Here is a 19,843-nt window from a genome sequence, read left to right as displayed (position 1 = left end):
GCATTGTTTTCCTTATTTCGTTTAGTTGCTAACTCTGTTCTCATTTAGCTCATTGAACATTTTCATGACTGGTCTTTTGACATGTGAAACAAAGCCATGCACATGGATGTGTATTACATTAGAGTCCATTTCAAGCATTTAATTTTGTTGCTTTGCTTGGCCCACGTTTCCTTGTTTTTTAGTATACCACAATTTTTTGTTGTTGTTGAACTTGGGCATTTGAGAAAAAAAAATCTCTTCCAGCCTTTATACACTGGTATTATTTAGAGAAATACTTCACTGATCAGCCCAGATAGAGATCCTAGGATGTTTTAAACATTTTCTGAGGATGTTTCTTCTCTGGATTTGTGCATATGATTTTAGTCATTTAAAATTCAGTGGGCGGCTTATTCCTACTTCTTCTCAGAAGCCCATGGTCTCTTGCTCCTCCTGACACCAGCCACTGGAACTGTAGCTCTAATAAGATGCCATAGTGATAGCATCTGGTGTCAGCAGCTTCCAAACAACACTTTCAGTCCAATCAGCACTCCACGACAGGTAAGACAGATTACAGTCCCTGAGGGAGCGCCCAAGCTAGCTAGAACATTGGATGCATGATATGCTCTATTGTTTGTGTCCTGAACAAGAATCTTTGGTGTAGGAGGTATCTTCCTGGTCGCATCATGGTAGGTCACATAGGGGGAGGAACACGGCCAAGGATGTAAAACAACAAGAATTTAACCGACACGGTTACTGGAATTCTTTCTTTGTTTTACATTGGTTAGGGTACTACTACTTCTTAATTGGTCTCTAGAACTCTCACAAAGGTATATTGCTCCATATAGAAACACAGTGTCTATGTGGGAGAGTGAAATTACAAATCTTCTTGGACCGTTATCTTGCTGATATCCCGCCACTTTGAGTATTTCTTATATCCAAATTATTTTAGAACATTTGTACAGTTATAGAAAACTACAGAGTTCCCATTCATCTGGCACTCAGTTTGACTAATGTTAACATTTTACGGTAGCATGGTAAATTTGTCACAATCAGTGAACCAATACTGATACATAATTAGTAATTAAAGTTTATATTTCACTCTGATTTCCTTAGGTTTTAACCTAATGTCGTTTATCTGTTCTAGAATGCCATCCAGGATATTATATCACATTTAGTACTCCTACCTTCTTAGGCTCGTCTAGGCTATGAGCATTTTACCACTACACTGGAGTGATATAAACCAAAAAATTAGTTTCATGGTTAAGCCAAATTTGTTAAGAATTTTCTGTTGTTTGTAACTCGCTAGATTACCAAATGATACTGCTTTCTAGTGCAAATACACTATTTTATAATGATAAAAGTGAGGTCAGGCCCACAGTATCCAAATGATTACCCACCATTACATACAATACCCTGTATTGGCCGTCAACCTACTCAAAATTATGATAGAGAAGGAAAGGGAAAGATAGGACCTTTTCCTTTCAATTTTATTATGCTCAACAGCAAGCCAAAAGTAGGGAGCTTTGGTAGAGTGTCCTCACACTGAGAAGTAAAATAAAAACCGTTAAATTAATTTTGTGTACCATTTCAACTTTCTGGGTTGGAATGAAATACACGTAAATGTATAAGCTATGAAACACAAATTGTGTATTTCACTGATTTGCATATAAGTGCAAGCTCTCATATTTGCATATAAAGCTCACTTTGCACCATAGAAGGATCATCAGTAATATTCATGCTAATAAATTAAAACTTTTAATTTTAACTTAATGAGAATGGTGGTAAATGGCAAATAAAAACTAGTACTGAGAAGAGCTGGGATCCTAGCCCAAGAGTTTTTAGTTCTTACCACCCAATTTCTGTGCTTTACAGTGTAATTACAGTACCCCAGAAATTCACCTTCATTACATTCTGAATTTTGACTATCCTATAAGCAAGCACAATAAGCTATGAATCAGTGACAAGGACGTGAAGATTTTTCAAGGTCTCAAGGTTTTATTAGGAAATATATGCTTTATCAATGTGCTCAAATTCTGTTAGTGAAATTCCTAAAGCAGAAAGTTAACAGGAGATTATGTTAATTCACTGACTTATCGATCATCATTTTTTCTAACAATTTACTGAACATAGTGCTTCAGAAATAGTTCTATTCATGTATCCATTAATTCATCATCCATCTACATCCATCTCTCTCTCTCTCTCTCTCTCTCTCTCTCTCTCTCTATATATATATATATATACACCTAAACATTTTTATAACAAATATTTATTAACCATCTACTATTGCCCAGAATGCAGTGAAAACAACCCTGATTAATCTCCTGTAGAGGAACAGTCATGAGTTTCCAGGAATTTTTGGACTGAAATTAAATGATATCAATATAATGAAATTAACAAATCCATTTAATTTTTTATAAGATCTAAGTAGAAATGTAGGCTTAATAATGTGGGAAACTGAACTTTAATCATTAAACTAAAAAATAAGAACTAGCTGAGGAGACAAGAGAAGGAGTGAGTTTGGAGAATAAGAAGGGGGTGGTATCACAGGAGTCAAGAGAATAACTTAGAACAGAACATCACCAGAAATGAATCGGGGACTTTTATTTGGGAGCTGTATAAAATTCCTCAAGTAAAATGAGCAGTATTACTTCAAAAACACTATGGACAATTAACTTCTTCAAAGTACAATAGGGCTGTTTCTCTGTAGACCACTGGTGACAACAAGTTGCTATGTAATTTTCACATCCCTAATAATTATTTGCACTTGCATTTGGCATTCCATTGTGACTAGGTTTTATGCTGCTATTGTTGCTCCCCGTTCAACCCCTCCCACAAAGGTGCTGGGTGGTGGTGGGAGCAGCTGCAAACCCTGTCATCAGCAGACTCCTCTCCCCCAGTCCCCATCACCGGGAAGGAGGGAGTCATGATATTCTCACAGTGAAGGTTTTACTTCTCTGTTGAATTTTGATGATGTGAACCCTACAACACTCTTTAGAGGTAGGCAGTGGTTGTTAGAGCTGTGCAAGAAGTTCCCACTGACAGTACACATACCACAGAAGTTGGCATTGCTCATAGTACAACCTCAGAAAAGACACTTTCCAATGTCTACGATAATTTCCGTCATACATAAAATAAATGGCAACTTCCCATCTCATGGGAGGGTTTTATAAATTTATCAGAGAGTGAATTAGAAATACAAGAATGGGGTCAAATGCAAGATATTCTAGAGTAAGGTTTGGAAAACAATTACACCCCATAGGACAAAGGTGGCCCCTGGTTTCTTCTTGTAAATAAAGTTTCATTAGAATACAACCACATCCATTTATTTACATATTTCCTATGGCTGCATTCACACTACAATGGCAGAGTTGCCATGATTATGTCAATTGCTTTGAGTTGTGACAGAGACCACATTACTTCCAAAGTCGAGAATATTTACTATATGACCTCTTACAGAAAAAGTTTGCTGAAATAAAGGCTAAGAGTGGAGGAGAAAAGTGTGTATCTTTTGGTGAGAAAACCCATCCATAACAGGGCAAAGAGATGACTTTCTGAGAGAGTCAAGAGCTAGAAGCAATCTGTCCTCTTTGCTAGGCCTTTATTGAAAATGCCACATGAAAAAAATTATAAGAAAAAAAATCAGGAGGTGAGATTGGGAGGTGAGGGCTGAAGGCTAATCAGTCTTTAGCAGTTATAGTCTTCTAAGAAATGTGAGTGAGGGGCGCCTGGGTGGCTCAGTCGTTAAGCGTCTGCCTTCGGCTCAGGTCATGGTCCCAGGGTCCTGGGATCGAGCCCCACATTGGGCTCCCCGCTCAGCGGGAAGCCTGCTTCTCTCTCTCCCACTCCCCCTGATTGTGTTCCCTCTCTCGCTGTGTCTCTATCAAATAAATAAATAAAATCTAAAAAAAAAAAAAAAAGAAAAAAAGAAATGTGAGTGAACGAGCAATCCTGTCATATCCTTTCTGACTTGTCTTCTTTCCCTGTATTGGCCGTCAACCTACTGAAAATGATGATAGAGAAGGAAAGGGAAAGATAGGACCTTTTCCTTTTCAATTTTATTATGCTCAACAGCAAGCCAAAAGTAGGGAGCTTTGGTAGAGTGTCCTCACACTGAGAAGTAAAATAAAAACCGTTAAATTAATTTTGTGTACCATTTCAACTTTCTGGGTTGGAATGAAATATGCGTAAATGTATAAGCTATGAAATACAAATTGTGTAATTTCACTGATTCTCATACGAGTGCAAGCTCTCATATTTGCATATAAAGCTCACTTTGCACCATAGAAGGATCATCAGTAATATTCATGCTAATAAATTAAAACTTTTAATTTTAACTTAATGAGAATGGTGGTAAATGGCAAATAAAAAATTATGAAATATTGATAGACCACAAAAGGAAGGGAAACCCTGTAGATTTTAGTACGTTTATCTGGCTCTTTGAGGAAGGGGACTCTTGTTTTCATTTTGCAATGGGTGCGGACAATTAAGGGGTTGGTCCCGTGTACTGACCAGCATCCTTTAAGATCAACTAGTCTTCTTAGAGAGTCTCTCCCAGCCACCACCATCTGAGATGCTATTGCCAACCTCGAGCTCCTGGAGCAGCTGAGCGACACACTCCACGAAAACAACGGAGTGACCTGCCTACTCGTGACTCAGGCTGATCTGTGTGTCTGCTGGCGCAATAAAGCAATGCCCCTTCTCATCAGCTTTGCAATGGAAGAGACTCCTCTACAGAAAACGGCCACTGCTAACAAGGATTTATTCAGGCTTTGAGAGGCTAGAGAGGACAAGGGCTTGGCAGGGAGCATGGTTCCCGACCCCCGGGGGACCACAGCAAGGCACTGTATATCCAGCCCTCCTCTTCTCTGATGCAGGGGTGCAGACAGTCATGAAAAGACACCTGCCACAAACGTGATACCATGTCCTCTTAAGTTCAACTGATTTATTTGGCAACAACACCCACACCGGCCAGTTGGCATTTGGCACCGGCCAGAATTCCCTGCCTGTGCCCCAGCCTTAGGTGAGGACATCAAAATTGCTCTCTGCGAGGGTTGGCTCAAGCCAGAAAGAAGAGCTCCAAAGGCCACTCAAAAGAATCAAGAGGTGGTAACAGCCTCAAGCTAGCATTTCAATTACAGGCTGTGACAGAAACCTGGTCACCCAGGTGCTTCTGCTTTTCACAGTTTGGCTGTCCCTGTGATCCCGAATGGCCTTTGTGACCCACTTTGGGTACATCCCTAGAGGCTGCAAAAAATAATAATAATAATAATAATAATAATAAGGAGAAGAAAGAACCAGTCCTGATCACCACCTAACCTGCTGTCCACAGCTCTCTTTGACGTGCATGTCCCAACTCTTTGTCAGTAAGTGGCCCAAGGAAATTCAGGTTAATTACAAAACCTTCAGCTACGTTGGCTTCCTGAACAAAAGAAGCCAGGGGTTTGAGGGATTTATGCAAGGGAGATGGACAGACTAAGCAGCAACAGCTCGAGAACGAACGCACAAGAAGCTGGAAACAGACTCTGCTCGCGGGGAGACTGCGTAGCACAGCCCCTTTCCGCCATATGCCAAGTTAGAAATGACAGAGTCATTCCAAAGCCTTACTTTTCAAAGCCCTTCCATCAACTCTGCAGACTTACCTTCCAGCTGGGAGCAGTAATTATTAACTCAGCAGATAGGTGCTTTGTCAGATTAGAAAGAAAACAAATCTGCTTCAATGAAGGGAATAAACAGCCCCTAATGTTCAGCCAGGGAAGCTTGTGCGTTGACAGGACATAATTACCTTTCATTGCATGTAATGATATTATCACTTTTACTTTGTTCCTCCAATTCCAAAATTATAATATACCTCCCTCGCTTAATTGGATGCTTGGGCTCCTCAGGAATTCACTTAACTCAATGGCATTTGCTTTTGTCATGAGGCAATTATTTGCATTTTATGAAGAATTCATTGTGTATACTCGGAAGCAATATGTTTTATTTAAGAACTCTTCATCACAAACACCAGAAAAGGGAGGCAAACTGCCTCTTTTCTAACATCATGCCAATTTGTAACTCTTTTAACAGTTAAAAGGTCACAAAATAATATAGCAACCCAACGCAGATAAATCTCTCCTATTTCCATCCTTGGCACACCTTTCAATTTCCACACACACAAAGAAAACTTGTGTGTTTCATTCCCAGAATCAAAAGGTAACAACCTATGTAATCACTCAGATCCATTTGTCCTTTGTTGGATGTCTATTAATAATGTCGGATTAATGAAGTGGGAAATTGACGTCCATTTCAAATATGAAAATTTTACAGGGGATGGTGGGTGCTACCACAATATCCAAATTCTACTTTACAACTTTAAATTTTTAGAGAAGGAAAAGATTAAAAGAACTCATGAAAGAGAACAAATGAAGGAACCTACCCACAGAATGTGAGCCAGACTCTCTTCTGAAATCTTGGGGTAAAAATAAAGGGAAAAAACGCCCCAAGAATAACCTTAAAAGTGCCATACAGTGCTTGAGGACAATCAGTTGCTTTTGCCCTCTTGGGGACATACTAGGTAAAGCCCAGGGGAACTACTCGGCCTCAAACTTAAGGATGAAGTAAGGATTTGCTCTTTCTATTTCCCATGATGACAGACTCCTATCACGTGACTTGACAATTATGCTTGTGGTTAACAAAACAGGGAGGTGGGACACACAAGCTGCTTGCATTTCCTCAGATGATTCTTTTCTGGAACTAGGTAAGTCAAAAATACCTTTCACACTGACCACTGAACTGACTGGCAGAGGGGAATGGCTAAACTTGTCCCACGATGGGCAATGTCCATCCTGGAGAACAAAGTGGAAGTTTCCACACCTCATTACGAATCTCCACTATTCAGGTTTCGGGACTGAACTCTCCTGCATTACAGAAGATAGTGACTCGGCTTAATTGCCCACCATGGGAATTGCTGGCAGAATAAAAGAACAGTGTGTCTTGTCCAATAAGCATGCAGGGCTACTTTTTGTAGGCTTACAGGGGGAAGGTAGCCAGAAATCCAACAGGCCAAAAAAGAAGAGGAGAAAAAAAAAAAAGAAGAAGAAGATGATGAAGAAAAGGAAGCCTCTCAAATGCAGAACTTGAAAAATCAGGGCATGTATTTTTGCAATGACCCTCCAGTCTCCTTTCCCATCCCCGATTGCTATCCCCAGACTCCAACTGGGCTGGCTCTTCATAAACATCTATCTTGCCAACGAGTGTTCTAATATTAATTTTGACCATGTTTTAATTTTCCTTTCAATCTTCAAAAGCCAAAGTTCCAGATTTATGAAGGACTTTTTTTTTTGTATTAACCCTTCCCACCCTCACAGTCCAACAAGAGTGTTTTTACTCCGTTTAATGAAAAAAATGGGATATTAGGAGCACACAGAGTTCCCTATTCTCTATGACACGTATTGTATGTCTCTAAGGAAGTTAAACAGATCTTGCACAGTTGAGTATGACGGCAGGACCATCACTTCCACCATCCTCTAAGATCACGGAAGGTAAGAAATTGTCTTAGTGATCTTGGTATCTTCAGCATATACTAATGTTCAATAAATGTTTGGTGGATGTATGTTGGGTGGGCCAAGGAGTGCTTTTAAAAGAAGCACATGACCAGACGACCAGGCGGATGGGGCCATTTCTAAAGGATGCTGAATGGGGAGGGCAAGCCGGGGAAAGGAGGTGAGAGGGTATGGCTGCGTGATCGCAGGGGCGGTGATTAAGGCTATGGAATACAAGGGACTTAGCATTAAGTCCAACACATTAGACTCCAATACAAAGCCAAAACAACCGGGGCTTTATAGTCTGATGATGTGGAAGAAACGCTAGTCTGACTCTACAGAGGATGTGGCAATCCCCACTTCTGGGGAACCTCACCTTTTCCCCAAAAAGTAGATTCCTCAATGTAGCTCACCATCTCCCAGGTCACTTGTCAAGGTTTAATGAAACCTTTGGTCTCGCAAGAATTTTCTTAGCTTGCTTTATCCATATCAGATCACATTAAGAGCAAAAGGAGGTGCTGTCTAATTATGTCAGAACAATACTCATAAACCAGGACTCTCCTGGGCAGACAAGGTTATACGCCTCCATCTACACTTCTCTATACGCACATATATGGGTCATCTATATCTATATTCTATATCCATTTATAACTATATCCACAACTACATCTGTATCTGAACCAAGAGCTATGTTAATATCTATATTTCTATCTACAACTATATCTAAGCTTTATGCATCTAGATCCACAACCACACCGACATCTGTTATTTTTTTTTTTAAAGACTTTATTTATTTATATGGCACAGAGAGACACAGCGAGAGAGGGAACACAGCAGGGGGAGTGGGAGAAGGAGAAGCAGACTTCCCGCTGAGCAGGGAGCCTGATGCGGGGCTTGATCCCAGGACCTTGGGATCATGACCTGAGCTGAAGGCAGACACTTAAGGACTGAGCCACCCAGGCGCCCCCCGACATCTGTTATTTCTTCATACTGTTCTTACAGCAAACATCACAGAGCGCATCAAACTCTCTATAGTTCTTACTTTCTCTTTCCTTCCATTTCTCCCTTTCTCACCCATTTCTTAACAGGACACTCTTTCCTGAGAGTCCATTCCTTCCATTCCAGTTTCTCTCTTCCTGTCCAACTCTCTCACTTCCCCTGCTTACACGGTAATAATATGAAACTGACAAACTCTTCTTCTACATCTCCCATGTTTCGTAAACAATATTCTCTGTTGCTCAAACAAATGTATTTCATACTTTTCTGACAATAGCAACAAAACCTGTCCTTTCCTAATGCGGAGTTTGGTATATTTGAATATACGATGTCTTGTGACTAGGTACACGTGTAAACATTTGGAAAGCCATCTGATGAGTCTGAGTCTCGCTTTTCTCATCTGGAAATGGGAACAATATTCATCAATTAAATAATGTTGTAGGGCAGCCACCCGTCCTGTGCATTAGAATCACCTGGGGAGCTTCTGAAACTATTTCTTGGCTCTACCCAAGATCCAGAGTATGTGTGTGTTCCTCTAAAATCCATTTGTTGAAACCCTAATCCCCAGTATGATGGTATTTGGGAGGTGGGGCAGTTGGGGGGTAATTAGGTCATGAGGGTAGAGCTTGCATGATAAAATTAGGGAACTTATAAGAAGAGACATAGAGATAGGATCCCTCTCTCTTTGTCATGTCAGGGTACAGAGAAAAGACAACTATCCCAAGCCAAGAAGAGGGCCTTCACCAAGAATCCGGCCTTGCTAGCACACTGATCGTTGATTTCTCAGACTCTAGAACTGTGAGAAATAAAGTTCTGTATTTCAGCCACCCAGTCTTTCATAGATTATTATAAACCCCCAGCAGACTATGACAACCAGACATCAGGATTTTACAGTTCCTGAACCTATTTCAAAGTGCAGCAAACACTGATAACCAGTAGTCTATTGTCTACATACTGCTATACAAATGTACATTAATATGTGCATAATGGCATTAAAATTTTTTAACCCTATGCATTACCAGTTTTCTTATAAAATATAAGGTATTGGTTCCACTCTAAATAATTGGGGATGGGAAAAGGAACATGAAATTTGACCACATTTAACTACTGTGGGCTGTGTTCTGAAGGACTCATCAAGATAGAATTAGCTCATTATTGAGCTAGAAGACTCTAACTTTGAACATGGGAAGCCTGGATCTTCCCATAGCTTCATTAATAACTTGAAAGTAGTTGTACCACCATCAAAACCAATTGTCTGATTTGGGATATCATTTGGATCCTAAGACAAGATAAAAAAAGAAGACATCTAACATCTTTCAAAGAGAATATGTAGAAGAGTGAGAAATTAAATGCAAAGGTGCTAATTACTAGTCACAGCTTAATTTTCAAATTGTTCTTTTAACTCACAAAACTAATGAGTAGAGATATACTCCACACTGCAAATCAGAGCTCGACAGAAACTTGAGTAATTAGAGTATTTCTTTGTAATGGAGAGTACTCAGTAGATAAGAAAACAACACTATCAGAATGATTCTCATTTATAAAACCCACTGGCGATAAAGAACAAACACTTTTGAAATAAGTACTGTTCTTCACATCTGATAACAATGAGTCTGAGAGCGCTGTGGAAACTTACTTTTCCAGTAAAAAAAACCCTACAGATTTGGGGGCACCTGGGTGGCTCAGTAGGTTGAGAGGCCAACTCTTGATTTCTGCTCAGGTCATGATCTCGGGATCCTGAAGTGGAGCCTGGTGTTGGGCTCTGGACTCAGCAGGGAGCCTGCTTGAGATTCTCTCTGGCTCCCTCCGCCCCCCTCCCAGCTTGGGTGCAAGAGCACGTGCGCGCCCTCTCTCTACACCTTACGGCTTGGGAAGAGTGACACTGGGGACATTGGTTTTTAATGCTGCTATTTAGTAATCAGTGCAGCTTTCTCTATGAAGTTGCTGATTTACTCTTACAGGTTATAACAGCTGGCAGGAGGCCAGTGTAAATGGTACATTCACAGGTGGGCTTGCCCTTAAAAATATCAAGGACATGAAGGGAAATGCATGTGGCTAGGGCTAGCTGGGATTCCTGGCATCTACAACCAACAGGCCTTGGTTTGGGTTTCCATCTATTATTGATCAACTGGTTTGGAATGCACGGGAGCCCAAATCCAACGAGGAAAAAGAAAAATGCATTTTCCTTGGAAAAGTCTACAATACACCTCCATAAATTTATAATCTGAATCTTTTAGAAAGTACATTCTTATTGTTTTGAGTCAAAGCATCTAGGCCACCTCAACTGAGCCAATTACATGAATTCATAACGATGTTACAAAATGGATAGCACAATGTAATATGACAAAATATCATCTTTTCAGCATTATAAAGCACTCGGGGAAACCGTACGAAATGAACAACTCAGAATCTAGGGTATAAGCAAAACTGTTGGTCTTTCTTCCAGTCTTTGTGCTTTCTGGGAGATTCTACTCCCACGGCCAATTCCAGTGTAGTTTCTATGGTAGCACATCCTCAAGAAAGCCTCGAAGAGCCAGAGGACCACTGCACACAGGCTCCCTGTAGTGGGCCATGTTCATGGGCACCTTGAAACTTCCCGAAGGCCAGGCCCTCAGGAACAAATCGTACTCTGAAGAGTACTGCTCTCCCCTTTGCAGGAAATTCAAGAAAGAGGAGAGATTTGGGCCGCAAAGACTGGAAATCTGACCAAAACATTCATGTTTTTTGCATAGATAGCTTCCCATAATCACCTGGAGGTGCTGGGCTGTGCAGAGACCAAATCCCCATAAACAATCTTCTCTCTCTTTTTTTTAAAAGATTTATTTATTTATTCATTTGACAGAGAGAGACACAGCGAGAGAGGGAACACAAGCAGGGGGAGTGGGAGAGGGAGAAGCAGGCTTCCTGCAGTGCAGGGAGCCCGATGCAGGGCTCGATCCCAGGACCCTGGGATCATGACCTGAGCCGAAGGCAGATGCTTAACGACTGAGCCACCCAGGTGCCCCCCCAAAAGCAATCTTCAAAGATTTTTATCTTTATAAACATGATCCCCCACCTCATAGTGACCCTGTCTGCTTATCAGTCCACAGTCAGATTGACGAGAACAAAGAAATGCAGCCTGTAGTCTGAAAAATGCTTCCCTTGGCATCCAGTCTCAACTCAACTGTATTAGCTTAGGATCAAACATGCTTACTGATCTAGAATTTACTTTGAAAATTCTCATACTTAAGAATATTCCACATAGGTTGTAAAAGAAAGCAGGGTAGATCCTTGCTTTTTTGCTAAGTGCAATAGGAAGACTCATCTCATACCATCGCGAAAAACCAGAGACCTATAGCCACTGATGCCTCCACAATTCTTTGGTGGTTCCTCCGAAACGTAAACACAGAACTATCTTATGATCCAGTGATTACACTGCTAGGTATATACCCACAAGAATTGCAAGCAGGGACCCATACAGATACTTATAAAGCACTGGTCACAGCAACATTATTCATGAGACCCAAAAGGTGCAGACAACCCTCATTTCCATTGACAGATGAATGGTTCAACAAATGAGGGCTATCCATAAAATGGATTATGTACAATGGAACATTATTCGGCCTTGAAAAGGAACGAAACTGCTATATATACCACACCATGGAAGAAACGTTGAGGACATCATGCTAAGTGAAATAAGCTATACACAGAACAAATACTTTATGATTTCACTTATATGAGATATCTACAATAGGCAGATTCATAGCGACAGAAAGTAAAACAGAGCTTACCGGGGGGTGGGGGGGGGATGGGAAATTATTTTTTAATGGGTACAGAGTTTCTGTTGGGCATGATGATAAAGTTCTAGAAATGGAGAGTGGTTAATGGTTGTACAATGTTCTGAATGTACTTAAATGTCACAGAATTGTATACCCCAAAATGTGAAAATGTTAGAAAAATTTACCTTTATGTTATATACATTTTAACCCATTAAAAAAAAAAAAAAGCACCACAAAAGTCCAAAATCTTAGCCAGTGTCAGCGAGAGGAACGCATATAATGCTGTTAGCTCATGTTTTTCGTTACAAATGACCCAGCAACATTCCTGTCTTGACCAACTCTACAAAGCAACTGAAATGATAGTCCTCCATGTCAAACTTTAGTTCTAGCCTCAGACAGTGGGTACAACTGGCCTCGGATTTACTAATGAACACTTTTGCTCTTTCCCAGAATGACCTTACTGTAGTGAGAATTATCCGCTTAACATGGCACGCGACCCACTATGAAGCAACTGCATGTCACAAGACATAGAAGACAGAGGAGATTAAGCAGCTTGACCGATGACCTCCACATGTCTATGAGCCCCAAAGGGAGGCATGTTAATTCTCTGAGTCAAGGCTGGAAATAGAGACAAAGAACAGGAAGAAGATTTCACAGTTCAAGCTGTCAGTTCCACCTACTTGATGAAGCAATCTCGGCCATCCCGGTTCGCAGTCATCTCCCATCCATAGGGTGGCGCCTGGTTCAAGCCCCAGGTGCCGGAGGGAGGTGGCCAGCCAGAAGACTTCGTCCTGTGGCTGGAGAGAAAAAAAAAGAGAGAGAGAAAGAAAAGCATCGTTACACCTGACACCTGAACATTTCTTCTGAGACAAACTCCAGAAGGAGCACGGGGTTTGCTCCTCTCAACTGGGGGCTATATCCTCAGCTGATTAAATGAATAAATACAACGCGTGATTTTACGACAGGTACCATGCTCATCGGTTTTCCTCATACTGTCTGCCTTCCTTCCTCACAGACACCCTGTGAGGGAAGTACGTGGATTCCATTACACGTATTACATTTTACAGATGAGGAAACAACGAGCGGCTCAGAAAGATTAAATAACATTATGAAGGGCACATTATCCATTTTGAACAAAAGTTTTGCGCACATTCCATTACACTATGCCTCCTGATACCAGACATCAGGAAGTGTGGCATATAAGTAGATATCACACGCAATATCAAGACATATATGTAAAGGCTGTTTTTATGGATATGAAGCAAATAACCTGAAGCCACAATTTCCTGGCCTCCCCGAACCAAAGCACAGAATTTCCACTCGTTTTAACTACGTTCCAGTCAAAGTGAGATATAACCCAGAGACAAACTCTCCATTTAAGTTGCAGAGAAAATCCACACATTAGCTTTTACACTTTCAATTCAAACCCTGAATTTCAGTCATCAGCAAAAGGGAAGGGTAGGCTACGGAGAACCGTCTAGAAGCCTGCATTCCCAAGCGCAAGAGTAAAGGTGAAGTAACTGCATGTGACAAGCAATTGCGACAGGCAGGACGGCACGGTGACAACCTCCAACCAGAGGGCAAAGCCCAGGTTCTGGAGCATTGCTGAGTCCTGGCTATTCCTCTGCCACCAAGGACCTCCAGAACTTCTACCGTTTGCTCAACAACACTGAAAACTGCTTCAGAGCAAAATCACAAGAGGAAATATCAACTGCCGTTTCTGGACTGGCCAATATCCTTCATCATTCGGTCCACCCACCCCATGTGAATTTCTGGATGGCCTTGGAGATCTTCCAGGCACTTGCAGACTGCAAACTGGGGTCTCCAAGCGACGGGTGGGGGTGGGGGGAAAGCAGTGCTCACACTTCCAGGGCCTTGCACTCAGCATCTGAGTAGAGAACCTGGGAGCCTTTGACAGGGCACCAGGGACCACACGCACACGGTGCACAGCCCTGTGTGGGCAGCGGTCCAAAGCTAGCAGCCCCCCTGCTGCAAGCATCCAAAGACAGGGTGTCAGCTTTTCTGAAAGGAGGCACCTCCGAATCCCCCAGAACACAGGGCAACTCACCCCCACGTCACACCCAACGCACACATCTGATCATAACTCAACACCTCTCTGCAGGGGAAACAAGCCCGTTTTCGGTAAGACTTCTCGATGGGAAGTATCTTGCATAATTTCAACCACCTCTGTTGCTGTTTTTCAAACTTCCTTTCTGGTTTCCCACATCCTTCATGAAGCGTGGTGAGCAAAGTTCACAAATCTAATACAGGTCTGGCAAATTTAAAATCCCACCATAGGATTCTTTCTCGCCCCTAGACTATTAAAATAAAAGACAAGGCAACAGTTTCTGTTCCTCTTCTCTGTGCAAAAGTCAGCAGGGGCAGTTTCCTCTGGAGGTTTTATAAAAATGGGCTGCTTCCCTACAGTTAGAGAACACATGAATTTGCCATCCCATGGAAAGAAAAAAAAAATAAACGCCAATTTCTCTGAAGTACCAGAGAACACATTTGGAGAGCTTTCTGAGGTTGGACCAAGAACACAAGCCCTTAGGCGATGAACACACCATATCCTGTTATTAAAAAGTTTTCCAAAAGCAGTAGTACAGTAAGAGGTAACACAAGGAATACTCTAGTGAAAGACTGTTCATGTAGAGAATGCAACTGTTTACACTGGATGAGTAAATTATGCACTGTATCAGAATGTTAATTGTTGCCAGAGAGGGCTCTTACTAAAAACAAACTGTCTCTTCTTTTAGGTATTCTTCTCTTTCACTGGCCACAGCCACCAATGCCTAAATCACTAAAAGACACAGGCTTCCCAATGTAATTGGTGTGTAAAACACAATATTGGTAGGCCTGAATGTTATTATAAAGTACATGCTGTCCTGTACAGTACGTTCAGAAAGCAGAAAACAACAGTTCATGAAGATGTTTTCCAGTAAAGACGTTGGTCATAAAACACCCAATGAAGCGCGAATACTAGAGAAATTTACAAATGCTAATTTAGTTACTTCAGTTCAAGGACATCAGCTGATATTAAAAAACTGAATAATTAAAATCAGATATGTCATTACGTCTGTTAATGTGTTGACATAAAATACACGGGTTGGAAAGGAATTAGGACAACTTAGCAAATTAAAATGCACAAAGAATAAAAAAATAACACCCTAAGTATCTAAACATAACAGTCTTAACAAAAATCAAGGACAAAGGTCATAATTATAGAAAGATTTGGCTCCTGCTTCTATGAGTGGGATTGCTGGAGGTCCACCCAACAATACGCACCTTATGAGCTGATTGTTTGCTCTCCCTTTACTAGGGACCTCCTTTCCTGGCTCCAACCTCTGTGTCTTCACCAAACCCTCCACCACTCACAAATGTGCCCATCCCAGAACTGCTGAGAGACAGTCTTTTCCATCAGGAATGCAAAGAGTCAGCATCTTGCAGAGCAGTAGATGGGGCCAGTGCTTATAAAAGTAGAGTTCACTTACTGGTTTGTACCAGAGGCCTCTATGATGCAGATATTATACCTTCGCTGACACAGTTCTGTGCAGAACTCCTCCTGTTGGGAAAAAATACTGACTCTGGGTCCCAGTGTGAGATGCATGCCCTTTATTTCCCCCAATCTCCCAAAGAGTCTATTCGGAGATCCTGGGTAGTCTTCCCAAGGACTGATACCTTTTGTTATTGCTCCTCTTTGAAGGAGGTCTCACTTTTCTTGTCCAAGTTCCTATTAGCCTCTGTGGTGCTCTTGACCACTTCAAAGACCGTTCTGTAAGTAGAAACCTGCAGTGCTGCTCAGGAGCCAGCAGGACTGAGGATGATAAGCAGGCTGGCCCCACTGAGATCATTTCAAGAATGTTCTCCAGCCCAGGGTTGCCAGAATTGCCAACTGTAAACATAGGACATCATGTTCAATGTGAATTTCGTGTAAACAACAATTTTCTTTGCATCAGAAGATCTCACATAATATTTGGGGGTTACTTATATACTAAAAAATGGATTCATCATTTATATGAAATTCAAATTTGACTAGACATCCTATATTTTATCGGCAAACTCTACTCTAGCACCTCAAATAATTGAATACCCAGATTTTCTTCCACAATCAAAGAAGACAGCTTATCCACGGAACTAAAATATCATAGCCCAGAATTCTGAAGACTTACCCTCACCTAGTAGTGGGACCGAATACTACTCTCACAGAGTCTATGATGTGCTAAAGAAGCACCCTCAGCTCCCTGACTAGCCTCAAACCAAAGTACACCCTCCTAACGTGTCTGTGGGAGTGACAGGGGGATTACAAGTAGTCATGAGTTAGGGGTTGATCTATTTCCCAACTTTAGCTGGTAAGAATCACCTCACACTGCTTGGTAACTATAAAGATAATGAGACCCCAGAAATTACGATTTAGCAGGTCTGGGTTAGAACTAGGCATCTATGAGTGAATGAGTACATGTGTGTGCTGAAACAAGCAATTCACATAATTCTCTTTTGGATAGGATTGCTAGATTTACCAATCCAAATGAAACAAAAGAAAACAAGAATGTCCATGTCAATTGAAATTTCAGAAACGTAATGAATAATTTTTAGCATAAGTGTGACCCATGCAATATTGGGAAATATTGATAAAAAAATAAACATCCAGATTCAACTGGATATCCTGTATTTTATATAGGAGCCTTCGGGCTTGGGGAACACTAGTCCCCGCTACTCAAAGTTTGTGTGAAAATCCAACGGCATGAGAATCTACTGGGTTCTTGGAATGACGTGAAATCTGCATTTTATCAAGATCCCCAAGTAATTCCCATATGCATTCAAGTTTTCTAACCACAGCCCAAATCACTGATTTCCAACATGAAGCCTCGCAGCAGGTTGGAATCACATGGTGAAAATTGTTAACTCCAGATGCCTGGGATGGAGGCCAAGCACTTGAGTCAGAATATCTGAGGATGAAGCCTAGGCATTGGTATTTCACCCCAAGATGGCCACCCACTGATCAAAGTCATTCTATATTTGTATTTGAGCTGATTGAATCAGAGCAGCACGGCGTGGCACTCAAGAGCCTGTACAATTTGCAGCAGTGGGCTCTCCAAAGTGTGGCCCCAGGGACAGCAGCGGCCACACCAAGGCCTCTATCACAAATGCAAATTCATATGCATCACCCAAGACCTATCAAAACACAAAACGCTGAGGTGATGCGGCTGACCAAGCAAACCTCTGTTTAACAAGCCCGCAGGCAAGGCTGGGGCCCACTCAACTTTGCTAACCACTGAGTTAGAATCAGACTCTCTTTAATCCAAGCCCTGCCATTTCTTTTCCACAATCTTCAACAAGTTCTTCAACCTCTAACCCACTTGGTCCCAGCTACTCCTCTATAAATGCTGGTAAGAGGACCAGGTCCTTGGAACAATTAGTTTTGTAAGGCACTTCCTACAGTATGTGCCAGAAAGTCTCTGCTAAATAAATCCCAACCTAACTTAGACGGGAGACAATAAGGGACTTTGGGGGTATGGCAAGAATAGGTGTCTATACTCGTTCTCTAAATAGAAGAAGGGTGAATGGCTCAGTCCTCTATTCTTTTCCAGTCTGGCAAGAGCAGGGTAATAAGGGGCTGAATCAAGCCAGGTTACACCTTCTTCCCGGGTCACAAGTTGAGTTCAGCTGTTCTAAAGGCAGAGGAAACATCAGAAAGTTTGGCCCAGGAACCAGTAACCCAGCTGTGTGTGTGATCCTGGGTAGAGAAGCCAATTTCCACCGCTCTCAGGCCCCACCTTGAGACTGTCTGCAACCGCAGGTTCCGTCACTGCAGCCCTGAGATCACGGTTGTGTGAACCACTTTCAAACACTTAGCTCAGCCTTCAAAATAGCGACCTACATTGCCAGGGCTATTTCAGTCATTCCAGAAATTCCTGGCCGCTGACTGAACCGCTTTGCAATGCTGTGCTTTCTCACATCTATTGTTTGCAACAGATCGAAAAGGGTCTGGACAAAAAAGATCTTCAGAGAGGAGAGCATGTGAGAGCAGCCAGGAAGTGGAGGGGGAGAGCTGCGGAACTACCGGTTCAGGGACCAGCGGTGGAAGCCACGCCCCGTGTCCTCCCGTGTGCCCGCCTCCAAGCCCCGGACGCAATCCGGGTGGCCAATCAGCCCCGGGAGAAGGCGGGCTCTTAGAAACCATGGGCAGGCCAGTACAGTGACCTGGGTGGGGGTCTAGAAACACAACTCAGGAGGAGAGAAAGGGATGATCTCTGGGAGAAGGACGGTGAGTGAGGTCTGGGTCCACAGTCCTGCCGCAAACCCATTCAAATGCTGCGGCTCACGAGCTTTGTGACCCTGGATTCTAAACTCGCCCTACTTAATTTTCATCACCTGTAAGACAGACTCAGTCTCGCTCAGTGGTTCTCACCTGCGGGGGGTTTGCCACCAGGAAGACATTATTTTGGAGACAAGTGAGGTGGGCACAAACGGGGCAAGGGGAGGCACCCCAGGCACTTAGTGGGTACAAGGCATGGATGCTGCTACACTTCCCCCAGGACACAACTCACCCCCAACACAAAGACAAAATGACATCAGTGCCCCTGCTTAGCTCCTAAAGTTGTGGTGCGAAAGAAACAAAATGATGAACGTACAGTTCTGACCACTTTCCTTGATAGATACTTGGGGCTCAAAACACTCTGGTTGAAAAACAAACACACAGAACACCCCACACATTCTCAAAGTTTCCACTTAAAGGCGAATTCAGATAAGCAGAACCTATGTTTCCATCACAAGGAAAGAGTTCAAAACCGAGGTTTGCCACTGAAAGCTTCAAGGCTTTGGGTAAATCCTTTGGCCTCTCAGGGTTTTAGTCCTATGTGTAAAAATAAAAACACCAACACCCAGCTCTCAGTGATGTTATGCAGATAAATAATAATACGTGCCAAGCACTAAGGTCCAGTGGTTGACTCACTGAGAACAGTCTCATCAAATGCTGTTGTGTTAGAAGTGGTTATCATCGTAACGAAGGTAATTTTAGGATTTGAGCTCATAGTTTAAACACCACTTCCACATACAGAATTTCTTTTGACGCAAAGTTGGCTTCATCATGGAACAAAATGCCTGCTAAAGCATTCATGTTTTTGTTTTAAAGATGCAGAAATGGACCTCAGAGAGAATGTATAACTTACCCCATAGCCAATGGAGGCACCATAATGGCCTCACCGGAGGGAAACATGGGCAGCCATGGACTTGGACTGGAGACCACATGTTGTGGCAAGCACTGTCTGTTTCATGGATTGTACTAGGGATGGAAATGGTGGGGAAGAGGGTATAGCCTCCGAAAAATCTCCCCATGCACAGATCCTACCGCTGTGACACAGCCAGTTAGGAGAATGTCTATGATGAACCCAGGGCTTCCTGCCCTAAGTTCCTCTTACTTACACAGTGTCGTTATGAAGTGTGACTTCAACATATGGGCTTATTTAGATACCCGGTAATATTTTGGACGACTAGTCAGAATTAACCTGCGTTTGAAACTGGTATTGAGAAATGAATTCTTCTATCCATTTCAGATACTGTAAAACCTAAGCCACATCTATTCAGTTACTC

General features: G+C 42.1%; 1 protein-coding gene across 7 annotated transcripts in view; it reads right to left on the bottom strand.

The window, feature by feature from the left end:
* Positions 1 to 19,843, bottom strand: part of FRMPD4 (FERM and PDZ domain containing 4) — an 836,952-nt gene that overhangs the window by 176,970 nt on the left and 640,139 nt on the right. For all 7 annotated transcript variants that reach the window (XM_032391205.1, XM_032391208.1, XM_032391207.1 and 4 more), the window contains one exon: positions 12,934 to 13,050. In XM_032391205.1, the coding sequence (XP_032247096.1) occupies positions 12,934 to 13,050 (117 nt within the window). The remainder of the gene's footprint in view (positions 1 to 12,933; positions 13,051 to 19,843) is intronic.

This window comes from Phoca vitulina, unplaced genomic scaffold (genome assembly GCF_004348235.1).
Source record: "Phoca vitulina isolate PV1807 unplaced genomic scaffold, GSC_HSeal_1.0 scaffold60, whole genome shotgun sequence".
In the NCBI taxonomy this organism is placed as follows: domain Eukaryota; kingdom Metazoa; phylum Chordata; class Mammalia; order Carnivora; family Phocidae; genus Phoca; species Phoca vitulina.
This window is presented reverse-complemented; position numbering and strand designations above follow the sequence as displayed.